We start from the raw sequence: 14,941 nt of genomic DNA, 5'->3' as shown, positions 1-14,941 counted from the left end.
TTTATTGATATCGCAGATTTTAGTACTTTTCGAAAGACAATGAAGATATGTTTCTTCACCAAAGATTATTTATTTTTTTTACTTGCATCTAAGTGCATGCGGATAAGGAGTAAAAAAATCCCACCCTTTTCATTGAAATAACGAGTTAATCGTGTAAAATTACTTTTTTCTAAATCCGGAAAATTATTTGAAAATTAATGTTTGTTTAGAAAGACTGAAGCAAGATGGTTGTAGAAGGGACGGAGGATAAAGAGGTCGAGGCCGCGCTTCTCGGAGGTGCAACCCCGGCCAAGAAGGTGAAGGCCGCGAGGTTTCAGGTCGCCCAGGTGGACAAGGAGGACAAGGGAGGAGATGAAGACGGAGGACAGGTAAATTAAATATATTATAATTGTTACCTGAACCTCCGACATTTCTTAAAAATAGGAAACAGTCCCTTTAAGTACCAACACTTTTTTTCAAAGAGGTTTGTCCACCTCTTCAGCTTCTGTAACCTTAGCATAAAATAATAATAATCCTGCATTTTAAGCAACCAATATCCATTTTAATTCTTAACTACTAAGCTGGGGTATTATTTATCATTAAAATTAGATGTTAGTTTTACTAATATTATAATCAATATTATTATTACAATTATCATTGTAAGATCCGTTGAAACATTTTGGATTTTTAACATTTATTTTTATGGTGAAAAGGGATTAAAGACCGGGTTACTAAAACTGACCCTTAGAAATTTAAAATAAATATTTAACCAGGTAATTTTCTGCACATGGGATTTTGTGCAAATCGTTTTAACTTTCAAGAGATCAAAAGCTAATTCCGTTCAAGTAATTGAAATTTCTCAATAATTTCATTCATGCAGGGGTGGATATTTTCTTTAGAAATACTTTAACCCCCCCCCCCCCTCCCCCCCGAAGTTAGGTAAGTTTCGCAATTCATCAATACTTAAAATTATACAGCCCAAAGCTTGTACCATGTTCATATACAATTAAAGTTGCCAAAACTGATTTTTTAAATTAAAACAGAGAGAGTTCGTGAAATGAAAAGTAGTCGAAGGACATTTAAAATTGTACAGTGTAAATTGTTATAAAATACTGAAGGCTAATCTGTACTTTTAGGAGGACAACCCGTACCGTGAACAGGACACTGTACAGTTTACTCACTGCTAAATCTGTACTTTTAGGAGGACAACCCGTACCGTGAACAGGACACCGTACAGTTTACTCAGTATGCTAAATCTGTACTTTTAGGAGGACAACCCGTACCGTGAACAGGACACTGTACAGTTTACTCACTGCTAAATCTGTACTTTTAGGAGGACAACCCGTACCGTGAACAGGACACCGTACAGTTTACTCAGTATGCTAAATCTCTAAGATATTATCTCACTAGAGAGGCTCTTCCTGCAGAGAACAACTACAGGTACTTATTAAGTTTTGTACGATGTATTTCGCACATTTTTATATATTGATTTTACGTTCTACTACTAATATACAGTGTGCAATGCATGTACAGTGTACAATGCATGTGCAGTGTATAATGCATGTACTGTTTACAATGCATGTTCAGTGTACAATGCATGTACATTGTACAATTCATGTACATTTTACAATGCATGTTCATACAAACATACAACTTTTAGAATTACTTTAAAATTTAATATTTATTAAACTATTTTTATGATACGATGAAACTAATTTCAAGTACGCTATCATTTACACTGAATTTGAATTATTTATACATTATAGATATTTAAATGTATCTATTGACACTTTTAATAGTCGTGGTACATAAATTGAAAGAATAATAAACAATTAGATTGAAAACTATTATTATTTGTTAATATATAAGAAAGATAGATACATTCATATGATCATGATTTAGGAAGTGAAATTAATTAGGATACTGAATATGTTAGGATAGAATTTCTATCTAATAACCTCATATACAATACATATATATTTATACAATTATTGTATTTTAGAAAAGTTTTAATAATTGTTTGTAGATATGTAAATTTATTAAATTTTATATTTTAACTTCCAAAATTTAGCGCATTTAAGTCTTCACAAATTTTTTATTCTCATTAGTTAAAAATTTGACCCTTTTTTAAATGTACAATTTTGACAATTCGGGTAAAATAATTTTTTAATGCACAAAAATTGTAAACGTGCAGTGAGCAAATATAGAACCGTATTTGAGTTTCTTTTTTGGTTTGAGTTTACAAATAAGTACAAACCCTTTTTGCTGTTCATCTCTATAAACATGGAAGGATTCTCATTATCTGTCTTTCTTGTATTTTCTCAAGGAACTTGATGAGTTTTGGTAGAAATAGTGGCAAGGGACAAAGGCCGACGATTGAAGAACTGAGGGACGAAGAGTACAGTAAACCAGAACAGGTAGAACATTTTATAGTTTCCATTAAAATATTTTTTTTAATTTATTTGTCAATGACCAGGAATTTAGTGCGCTCCCGACCCCCTTTTCTGTTCATAATTTTAGTATTTCTGTTGCTGTACGTACAAGCAATTTTCTCCCGCACATCTTTAAACAAAATGTATTAGTTAAGACATTCATTGTGCAAACAAATATATGTAAAAGGTGTAATTTCAAACAACACATCTTTTGTCGGAAAATTCGTCAATAAATTATTAAAGGATTTGAGTATTTGCCACAAACTCTGATTTACTAATCTCTATATCTTTGCGACCCAATAGCGTCGACCTTATGACATTTAAAACTATGTATATTCTGTTTGATCAAGTATCTAATCTAAGTTTAAAATATCTAAGGTTACACTATCAGGTATCAAAGATATAGAGATAAAAAATTTGAGTTTGTGGCAAATACTCAATTCCTTTCACATAAGCAAGGTTTTCACATTTACTCAATTTGCACATTCTCATCCATTCAATCTGACGAGTGGATAGTCGTGTTTTTTAATACTACAGATGGTTAGAAAGAAAATTCAAGTTTCTCTTGGCATTTAGTTTGCATTCGGGTAGAATCTATGCATAATGATTTCATGCTACATGCATAAAAACACTTGAACTACCAAGTCAACATGAAACCGCAAACGTGCAAATAAGGGGGGGGGGCTGGGGGAGATCTTAAAATGTTGGAAAACACTGTTTTAAGGTCTAGACCTTTAAGTTTTTTTTCTCACTTAAAAAAAATTTAACACAAAAGAATGTCATTTAATATTTTCTAAAAGTATTTGTGGGTGCATTGTCAGATTTGCACCCCCTGCTGTGCGTATCCTGGGGGGGGGCTACAAGTGCTAAATGTAAACCGTACAAACACCTATTTAAGTCCTAGAAACATAAACCGGCACAACTTCTAATTGTTGTTTGATATTACGAACCATTCTTAACAAAAGAACTATTATAATTAGAGGTATAGTCAGGGGGGGGGGGCTATGGGAAANTATATTTTATATTTTATATTTTATATTTTATATTTTATATTTTATATTTTATATTTTATATTTTATATTTTATATTTTATATTTTATATTTTATATTTTATATTTTATATTTTATATTTTATATTTTATATTTTATATTTTATATTTTATATTTTATATTTTATATTTTATATTTTATATTTTATATTTTATATTTTATATTTTATATTTTATATTTTATATTTTATATTTTATATTTTATATTTTATATTTTATATTTTATATTTTATATTTTATATTTTATATTTTATATTTTATATTTTATATTTTATATTTTATATTTTATATATTATATTTTATATTTTCACTCGAAACACCTTCCCCTGAATTTTATTCATGATATTTATTTAAGATAGAATTCTATGGAATGTACGGGTTACATATATCTGAAATATTTAAAACAGAATAGAATACATAAAATACGAATTTAACTCTTTTTACGTGGAAAATGGGGAAAGGGGACAACTTCTTAATTTGGAAAAGTATTAAATTACAAGAAAACAGGAAACATGAATTTTCCTCAGTTTTTGCTTGTGACGTAAGATTCGGACTAATCTCGCCAAATATCAAGGTTTTTACTCAAAATGTTCCGAAAGAATGGATCAAATTTTGCAATTTAATCCTGTCTTGTAATGGAAATCAACCAAGCATAAGGAAATATATTTTATTCAGATTTTTTTGTTGGATAACATGCATTTTTAGATTAATTTGATTTTTGCAAGCATAATCGAATTTAGCTGAAACAAAATTTAAATAGCAGACCGAATTTTTCTTAACATTTGGAAATTTTTCTGAATAACCTAGGTTTGCTCAGTAAAAAAGTCATTTTCTAATCTTTTTTAACGCTCCTTTAAACTATAAAAATTAGCAAATTTTTACTAATAATATTTAAGTAAAATCAAAATATTTTCCGCAAAACTAGTTTGTAAATGAATATTTTAACCAATGTCCAATACACCAATACCTATATTGGATTCTCGGACATCGGAGACGCACTTTGTATAAAAGACTTTATTAAATCCATATTATTTATAATTGTTTTGTTTCGAAACTCATAAAAAATATATTTCCTTTAAATCCTTTATCTATAACATATACTTGGCCTGTATGTTTTATCATAATGACCGCGAGCCTATCGGGCGTAAATTAAAAATATTGCATTTAAAAAATGTTCATATCATAAAAAGAAACGCCGCCATAAAAAATGTTAATTTCTTTTATTTTGCGATGTAGGTAGAGATTGTTTTTGTTGATATAAATAATATTTAAAAGCTAACATTTTACAAGAAAAAGAAGTTCGAACCCCCCCTGTATACTTCTTTTAATATAATTTTAAAACTACCGAAACCATCAATATTAAAAAACAACAACATAAGTTCCGTAATATTACCCCCCCCCCCCCCCATGCCGTAGAATAGCCCCCCTAGGAGTGTAAATGCAAGGTGAAGAACATTGTGGATTACAGATCGTATTACAGTCATTTCTCTATTTAACTTGAACTTCATTTTAGAATTTTTTTGCGTCATGTTTTTTAATTAATCCCTCATGAGGATTTTAAACAAACTTTACATGTGAAAAACATATTAATATTTATTTTTTATGATTTTTTTAATATCTACATAATATCAATAAAAGCTATATTTGGCTCAAGCAATATATGATACAACACTTGTTAGAAAAAGCCACTTATTGCAAGGATTTTATATTTTTATGGCATGGCTTTGAACCTCTATTTATTACCTCATAAAATTCATCATCAAAGACGTTAAGACGTTTCCGATTATTTTTCACAAAAATAATAAATTTCTTTGTTTTCATTCTTTTAGAAAAAGTGTGAAAGATATTTTGTCTATGATAAAAAAACCGAATAACTTGATTGTTCCCAGTAAAAACATTTAGAGGGATTGTTTTTGCGAACGCGGAATTTAAAAAAAATTTGGGTCCAAAGTAACCAAAAATGTGCAAGTTCAACCCCCCCCCCCCTCGGAGCCGGTCTTGATATTCATGCTCTAAAGTAATTGAGTCTTTGCCACAAACACAAATTTTCTTATCCCAAAATCTTTACAACCTAATTGTGTAAACCTATATTTCAAACTTACACTACTTAATACTTATTCTACCATAACTTATCGTTTGAAATATCAAGGTCGACGAAATCGGGTTGTAAAGATATAGAGATTAAAAAATTTGAGTTCGTGGCAAAAAGTCGATTCCTTTTTTTCATTATTTAATGTACTGTAATTTTACAGAAGGAATTATTCTTAAATATTTGGAAATTTGGAAATAAAAAAATCAAAACAAAGTTTGAAAAAATACGTTATTAAGAGTGGTGCCGGAGATGTTGAAGGACAGAAGAAGGGCAAGGTTATTAAGTTCGGATGGATCGAAGGTGTTTATGTAAGTACACTTTTTATACGACAGGGCCGGGGTACTATTAAAGAAAAAATCAGCGGTTAAAAATTGCTATAGAGCTTCATACAATTTAAAAACTTTTTCTTAGGTCGCCGTGCCCTTTTAAAGTTTTGTTTGGCTAAACCACTTATTTTTTTTCAATGGATTATCAATTATTTTTTTCATCTTTCTTTCTACGAAGCAACTGAGAGAAAGTAAATGAGAAAATGTTTTAATGGATTTTTAATTAAAAGTATAAACCATATTAAAACTTTACAAAAAATCATATTTCTAGGCTTACTTTTCTCTTTTCTTCAATAAACGATCAAAAATACATTTGTGTTTTTTGTTCTTTTTCAACTTAAATCTGAATCATCAATTTTAAATTTAAATATTTGCTCACAATTGTGTTTTTGTACATAATATTCCGATGACTATGGTGTAAACATTTGCAAAGAAAATCTTTACAAGTGCAAATATATATTTTGAGATGCAATTTTTAATCTTATTTTTATATTTCTCTGGAAAAAAACTGCAAGTTTTTGTCCCTGTAAATTCACTAAAGTAAAATTAAACAAATTTCAAAGAAATTCAAGAGAAACAGATTTTTAAATTTTCATTCAAAAATCCATAAAATACAAATATACTTAAAATGCATCACACGATGTGCAGTTTTCTAAATAGCTACCTAAAAATCAACTTAATTGATGTTATTCAAAGCGAACAGTTTAACTAGCCACTTATTTTTTAAAATGGGTCTGTTTACACTGCACAATTTCTGTGTCTCATCCTCATTGGACTTCTTAAAGTTGATTCTAAAATTCATCTTCCTATTCCAGAGTTTTTTGGTTATCACTGTGTGTAGTTCATCAATATTATTATAGATGAGATGTTTGCTAAATATCTGGGGTGTCATGTTGTTCCTGCGTTTGACCTGGGTCATAGGACAGTGTGGTATAGGTAGGTCATCTTGTAGATTTACTACCTGACCTTCTTTTCAGCTTACAATAGCTTGGACCTTTTATTCTTTATTTTTATTTATTTTCTAATTGAAATTATTTCTTAATACTGCATGAAAGTTTTTTCCACTTTTTAAAATCTTTGAATCTTTTTTCTTTGAATTTTTCACCTTAACCTAGTTTCCTTATTCAGTAGCTAGAGGTGCACTCATCTTTAATTCCCAAATTTGAAGAATTCTTTTCTTAAATACTTCTTTTAATTTCTTTCATCTAGTTTTCTTTGAACATAAAAAAATAGTTTACTTTCTTCGAGTAATAATTCTGTCTATTTTTAATATTACTTAAAATTTTTAATTAATATTGCATGAATCTATTTTTTTAAAACTTACATTAACACTTTTTATTGTATATGAATATACGGTTAATATGAAAGGAATTGATTCTATGAAACAAAATATAACAAAATCCCTACATCTTTGCAACCTAATGGTGCAATCCTTTTATATTTTAAACTTATGTTTTATTTCATCCAGCAGAATTGATAGTTTAAAATATCTAAAGTATACGACATTGGGTTTCAAAGATATATGGATAAAAAATCAGAGTTTGTGGCGAAGACTCAATCCCTTTGTAATTTCCTGAATATTCTGCTTTTAGATATTTGCATGCTTGCTTTAATCAATTTTTTTTCTGCTTTTTAATTTAACTTACGTTAACTACGTTATGACGTATATTTAACGTATGACCAGCGATTATAACCACGAGAGTACAAACATCTACGTTGATTCTAGAACACTTCTATCTTCGGACTCATTTCTATTTACTTCTTCAAGTTCACATCTGTATACTTCATTTGATCTTTTCATTTATACATTCATTTATTCATTTCTCTTCTTACTAATTATTTACTTCTTCACTGGTTAATTGATATTCATCTCTTTGAGCTCGTTCAATCATTATTTATTTGTTCATTTGTTTATTTGTTCACTTGTTCATTTGTTCACTTGTTCATTTGTTCACTTGTTTACTTGTTCACTTGTTCATTTTTTCATTTTTTCATTTGTTCATTTTTCCATTTGTTCATCTGTTCACTTGTTCATTTGTTCATTGTTCATTTGTTCACTTGTTCACTTGTTCACTTGTTCACTTGTTCACTTATTCACTTGTCCACTTGTTCACTTGTTCACTTGTTCACTTGTTCACTTGTTCACTTGTTCATTTGTTCATTTGTTCATTTGTTCATTTGTTCATTTGTTCATTTGTTCATTTGTTCATATTGTTCATTTGTTCATCCCTTCATCCCTTCATCTGTTCATCCCTTCACATCTTCAACCCTTCATCCCTTCATCAGTTCATTTGTTCATTTGTTCATTTGTTCATTTGCTTATTTGTTCATTTGTTCATTTGTTCATTTGCTCATTTGTTTAGTTGATTGCTGATGGTTCAGTTGTACATTTGCTCATTGCTTTATTTATCCATTTTTAATTTTTTCATTTGTTCATTTTCATTTTTAGTGCAAGGGTTGCTGGTGATGACCACTGCCAATCTTGTAACCCTTGTCACCGCTATATCCATGTCGGCTGTTGCCACCAACGGTCAAATTAAGGGAAAGATCAAGATAAAAAATATATCTATGGTATGCTTTATCATTCGACATGACAAGTTCGGAAGAAGGGTGTCATATTTATTTCCCAGATTCATTCATTGTGCACACACATCATTTTATCGCATTCATTTACTGTGTTCAATTTTGCATCTTTAATGGTTTAAATAATGTTGCGAACTTTTTCCTTACACAATTTTCCCAAAAGTACTATCCCAATAAATTATCTCCTGCTTGTATTTTTAAATTATTTAAAGACAAAATATCATTTTTCTTGATTTTTTGGGGCAAAATCACCAGAGAAATATTATTCGGGATGTTTCCTTGTTTTAATGATTGGAAATTTGGAAACTTGGGTGGGAAAAATACGTGCACGTAATAAAATATATGTTCTATGTATGTAGCTAAAATAGCACGATTATATGTATTTATTATTATCACCATGTTAAATTAGGTGACCATTTTTATGTCATTAATGGAGATCATTGTATTTTCATTTTCATCACAAAAGCGATTAAAATTAAAATTTATGCTAAAATATTGAAAATACTAATATGATTTTAAACACAAATATGTTTTTATAGTTGTATTGTATTTTGCTTTTGCTTTCTCTGTTATTTCAAAATGAGACCTGAAACTTGCTAAAACTAAGAAAGGATTAATTATATGTTGTAAAATTAGCTGAAAAACTGCCCCTTGACCAAGGTATTAGACCCTAAAGGGATCCTTGTTGTATTTCAGTCCAGGGTCTTCTCGTGATGACCTTAGCCAACGTAGTGACAGTAGTTACAAGTTTATCAATGTCAGCTGTGTGCACTAACGGACAAATCAAGGAAAAGATTAAGATTTAATTAAATGCAGTGTGCCGCATATGTACGATGGATGGATTATTTAGATTTTAAAATTACAATAAAGGTAAGTTAACTTTAGGGGTAAAATACTTGACAAAGCATGTTTAAATGAGCCCTGTAGAAAACGGGTTAGTTAGATAATAAAATTACCCCCCCCCCCCCCATAAAACTGTTGTGAATGAAGAAGGCATCTCTATTTTATATTTTAGTCCAGGGTATACTTGTGATGACTTTAGCAAATATTGTCACTTTAATCACAACAATATCCATGTCCGCAGTGTGTACTAACGGACAAATCAAGGCAAAGATTAAGTTGAAGAGTAAAAGCAATGTGATAATTATTTTTTTTTAATTTAAAACGTTTTTACTTGAAACTTGAATCTTTGAGTGTACAGGGCGGAGGCATATATTTCATGATATCCAGAGCTCTTGGACCGGAGTTTGGTGGCGCTATTGGTAAGTAAAATATTCATTTTTATAAATAAATATGTTCCACGGAACTTGTTCTTAATTATTTAATAATTTTGCTTTACCAAAAAGCTCAGCTTAGTATTTAATGACTACTAAAATCTTAAATTTACAAATTTATGTTTTAAAAATAGCATTGTTCTTCAAAAAAGGTATGCTGCAGTTTTCTTCAACTCGGTTTTAAAGCTCTTGAAAAAGAAAAATTGTCCCGTTTCTAACACTCATTGGTAAAAATAGGCCGAACTGCGGGTTGGAACTGTAATTAATAATAATCAAATATAAAATCAAACTTTTTTAGATTCAATTTTAATACATTTATTATGTTTTTAAGTTGAAAGGGACTCAAAGCGTAATTTCAAGTGAACCAAAAAAAAAAACTAAAAAAAAACTTGAAACCAGTGCTTAGGATCTTTTTAATTTTTATCCGGATCCGCATCCTAGATCCGCACTGGAAAAAAATGGATCCGGATCCAAATCCGTATCCGGATCCAGGTTATTTCTTTAAAATTTACTGAATTTTATTAACAAAGCAGAATTTTCAAATTTTTTGTCTTGTTTTGTTCGCTTATTTTTATGCTTTAACTTGATGAACCATTCAGAATTCAGGAAGATCTTAAAATCTCTCATTTTTAATAGTTCAGATTTGGGTTTTTGGAGTAATTTTTTTTGAGTTTTTGGTTGATATTTTTCCCTTTGGATCCGGATCCGTGGATCCGCATATTTTTGCGGATCCGGATCCAGGAAGCCAAAATCTTGCGGTCTAACTGATCCGGATACTCAGCACTGCTTAAAACCTTAATAATGTGGAAGATAAAGACAAAGGATTCGGTTATTCATCCAACTTGTAACAGAATAAATGTATGGGGGGGCACTAACAATTACATTTTCAGACCCTTTACAACACTAGAAAGAATATTGATGACCCTTGAATGTATGTTAGGTTTGATGTTTACCTTGGCTAACAGTATAGCTGTGTCTATGTACATCATCGGGTTTGCAGAATCATTACTAGACATGTTCCAGGTTAACTTAATTTTTATATATCACATATTACTAGACATGTTCCAGGTTAACTTAATTTTTATATATCACATATTACTAGACATGTTCCAGGTTAACTTTATTTTTATATATCACATATTTATTTGTAAGAAATATCTTTTGGAAGAAAATAACTGAATTTTTTGAGAAGTATTAATAGAAACCCCATCCCCGCTCCGTCTCCCACCCCAGCTTACAAAAGTATGAAAAATATTAATAAAAATGAATAATCTGGAAAAAAAATAATTAAAGTTGATATCACTTAAGTTTATCGTGATTTTTTTTTCCTTTTTGTTTTAATATTTAGTTATGGTGTAGGTTACCCTGAATATCTTGCCTAATTTCGTAAAGTATTACTATGTAAAATAACGCCTGAAGACCATGGATTGATGAGTCTTATTTGACCATGAAGTTTAATATCCACATAATAGGCAGTGTTAGACCTTCATATTGAGGTTTAACGCAGGTTTTGTTTTGAAAATTGGGGTTTTAATTAGTTTTAAATCCAAGGAGAATTTATAAAGGATTGCTTGACATCCTACCGTATGATATCCAAGATCTAGGATTATTTTCTGGTTGAATCCTACTGTACAATATCCTTGATCTAGGATTATATCCCTGGTTGAATCCTATTGTATAATATCCTTGATCTAGGATTATATCCCTGGTTAAATCCTACTGTATAATATCCTTGATCTAGGACTATATTCTTGGTTGAATCCTACTGTATAATATCCTTGATCTAGGATTATATCCCCGGTTGAATCCTACTGTACTATATCCTTGATCTAGGATTATATCCCCGGTTGAATCCTACTGTACTATATCCATGATCTAGGATTATATTCCTGGTTGAATCCTACTGTATGATATCCTTGATCTAGGATAATATTCCTGGTTGAATCGGTGCTATGGAAACGCCTCAACACGGAAACGGACCCAAAAGTGAGTTTGGGTCCGTTTCCTTCTTTTTTCAAGAATTATCGGAAATCCCTCAAAAACTAAAAAGTGTAGAGGGATTTTTGAATATTTTGGGTCGGATTCCGCTATATTTACATTTGATTCGTTTCCCGTTTTTGGGTCCGTTTCCTCTTTTTTTTGGGTCAGTTTCCGGTTTTCAGAAAAAGTTTTAAACTCTCAGTTTGTTGATCGGTTTCCCCTTTTTTTTGGGTCCGTTTCTTCTTTTTTTGGGTCCGTTTCCGATTTTCAGAAAAAGTTTTAAATTCTCAGTTTGTTGATCGGTTTCCTCTTTTTTTGGGTCCGTTTCCTCTTTTTTGGGGTCCGTTTCCAATTTTCAGAAAAAGCTGTAAATTTTCAGTTTGTTGATCGGTTTCCACTTTTTTTTTGGGTCCGTTTCCTCTTTTTTGGGCCCGTTTCCGGTTTTTAAAAAAAGTTTCAAATTCTCAGTTTGTTGATCGGTTTCCTCTTTTTTTGGGTCCGTTTCCTCATTTTTTTGGGTTCGTTTCCGATTTCCAAAAAAATTGTAAATTCTCAGTTTGCTGATCGGTTTCCTCATTTCAGTGTTGAGGCGTTTCCATAGCACCGTTGAATCCTACTGTATAATAAACTTGATCTAGGATTATATCCCTGGTTGAATCCTACTGTATAATATCCTTGATCTAGGATTATATCCCTGGTTGAATCCTACTGTACAATATCCTTGATCTAGGATTATATCCCTGGTTGAATCCTACTGTATAATATCCTTAATTTAGGATTATATCTTTGGTAGAATCCTACTGTATATATATCCTTAATCTAGGATTATATCCCTGGTTGAATCCTACTGTATAATATCCTTGATCTAGGATTATATCCCTGGTTGAATCCTACTGTACAATATCCTTGATCTAGGATTATAACCCTGGTTGAATCCTACTGTATAATATCTTGATCTAGGATTACATCCCTGGTTGAATCCTACTGTACAATATCCTTGATCTAGGATTATATCCCTGGTTAAATCTTACTGTATAATATCCTTAATTTAGGATTATATCTTTGGTAGTATCCTACTGTATAATATCCTTGATCTAGGATTATATCCCTGGTTGAATCCTATTGTATAATATCCTTGATCTAGGATTATATCCTTGGTTGAATCCTACTGTACAATATCCTTGATCTAGGGTTATATCACTGTTAGAATCCTACTTTATAATATCCTTGATCTAGGATTATATCCCTGGTTGAATCCTACTGTATAATATCCTTGATCTAGGATTATATCCCTGGTTGAATCCTACTGTATAACATCCTTGATCTAGGATTATAACCCTGGTTGAATCCTACTGTATAATATCTTGATCTAGGATTACATCCCTGGTTGAATCCTACTGTACAATATCCTTGATCTAGGATTATATCCCTGGTTAAATCTTACTGTATAATATCCTTAATTTAGGATTATATCTTTGGTAGTATCCTACTGTATAATATCCTTGATCTAGGATTATATCCCTGGTTGAATCTCCTTGATCTAGGATTATATCCCTGGTTGAATCCTACTGTATAATATCCTTAACTTTGGATTATATCCCTGGTTGAATCCTATTTTATAATATCCTTAACTTAGGATTATATCCCTTGGTTGAATCCTATTGTATAATATCCTTGATCTAGGATTATATCCATTGTTGAATCCTACTGTATTATATCCCTGATCTAGGATTATATCACTGGTTGAATCCTACTACAGGGTTTCCCACATCATATTAGATCGTCAATCGGTCTAAATTACGATTTTTGGGACTAATCAGAAAATTTAAGAAGAATGAATCATTTTAAAAAATTGAATAAGGTTAATATAAGAATTTTCTTGAGGAAAATTATAGGTTTTTCGAGTATTATGGGGTTTTTTGGTGTTGAAACTTGGAGATAATCTAATATGATATGGGACGCTCTGTATATAACAACATTGATTTAAGATAATATCCGTGCTTGAATCCTTCTGTATAATATCTCTGATCTGGTATTATATCCCTGGTTGAATCCTACTGTAAAATATCTCTGATCTGGTATTATATCCCTGGTTGAATCCTAATACTGTATAATATCTCTGATCTGGTATTATATCCCTGGTTGAATCCTACTGTACAATATCACTGAGCTGGTATTATATCCGTGCTTGAATCCTACTGTACAATATCTATGATCTGGTATTATATTCCTGGTTGAATCCTACTGTACAATATCTCTGATCTGGTATTATATCCCTGGTTGAATCCTACTGTACAATATCTCTGATCTGGTATTATATTCCTGGTTGAATCCTACTGTATAATATATCTGATCTGGTATTATATCCCTGGTTGAATCCTACTGTACAATATCTCTGATCTGGTATTATATTCCTGGTTGAATCCTACTGTACAATATCTCTGATCTGGTATTTTTTATTCCTGGTTGAATCCTACTGTACAATATGTCTGATCTGGTATTATATTCCTGATCTAGGGTTATATCTCTGGTTGAATCCTACTGTATGATATCTTCAATTTAGGATTATATCCCTGGTTGAATCTTACTGTATGATATCTTCAATTTAGGATTATATCCCTGGTTGAATCCTACTGTATGATATCTCCAATTTAGGATTATATCCCTGGTTGAATCCTACTGTATGATATCTTCAATTTAGGATTATATCCCTGGTTGGTCTGGTATTGTGGATGCAGATTTTGAAAACCGACTGAACGACGTGAGGATTATTGGAGTTGTTACTCTTGTTCTTATCCTTGTCTTGGCTTTTGTTGGCATGGACTGGGTTACTAGGGTAAGTTAAACGAATAAACTGTAAGTGTTCCCACTCTTGCTCTCACTTTTGAAACTATTACTTAAATACCTTTTTTACTCCTTGAAGACTTACAAGAACAAGCAGATTTTGAGGATTGATTCATAACTAAAACAAGCGTCAACGTAATGAATTATTGAGCCACGGGTTGAGAATTTACATACGTCAGCTTAATTTTTGCAATTTGTTATGAATTTTCCCCATCAGCGCATCCACCATCAATGATGCACACCTAGGCTCTAGGGTATTTTATGATTTTTTCAAGACAATTTTAATAACATTTTGACGATTCATATCGAATCGAATCGAATCGAATCGAATCGAATCGAATCGAATCGAATCGAATCGAATCGAATCGAATCGAATCGAATC

At 30.9% G+C, this 14,941-nt stretch overlaps 1 protein-coding gene across 1 annotated transcript in view; it reads left to right on the top strand.

Moving 5' to 3' along the window:
• Window positions 1–1,314: 1,314 nt before the first annotated feature.
• LOC111699103 (solute carrier family 12 member 2) overlaps window positions 1,315–14,941 on the top strand; it is a gene marked incomplete in the record, with an annotated part of 39,783 nt that continues 26,156 nt past the window's right edge. Inside the window, 8 exon segments of the mRNA XM_023469674.1 lie at window positions 1,315–1,419; window positions 2,306–2,396; window positions 5,789–5,860; window positions 6,739–6,814; window positions 8,328–8,419; window positions 9,663–9,723; window positions 10,676–10,758; window positions 14,417–14,551. Of these exon segments, the coding sequence (XP_023325442.1) occupies window positions 2,313–2,396; window positions 5,789–5,860; window positions 6,739–6,814; window positions 8,328–8,419; window positions 9,663–9,723; window positions 10,676–10,758; window positions 14,417–14,551 (603 nt within the window).

Source organism: Eurytemora carolleeae, unplaced genomic scaffold (genome assembly GCF_000591075.1).
Source record: "Eurytemora carolleeae unplaced genomic scaffold, Eaff_2.0 scaffold215, whole genome shotgun sequence".
NCBI lineage: Eukaryota > Metazoa > Arthropoda > Copepoda > Calanoida > Temoridae > Eurytemora > Eurytemora carolleeae.
This window is presented reverse-complemented; position numbering and strand designations above follow the sequence as displayed.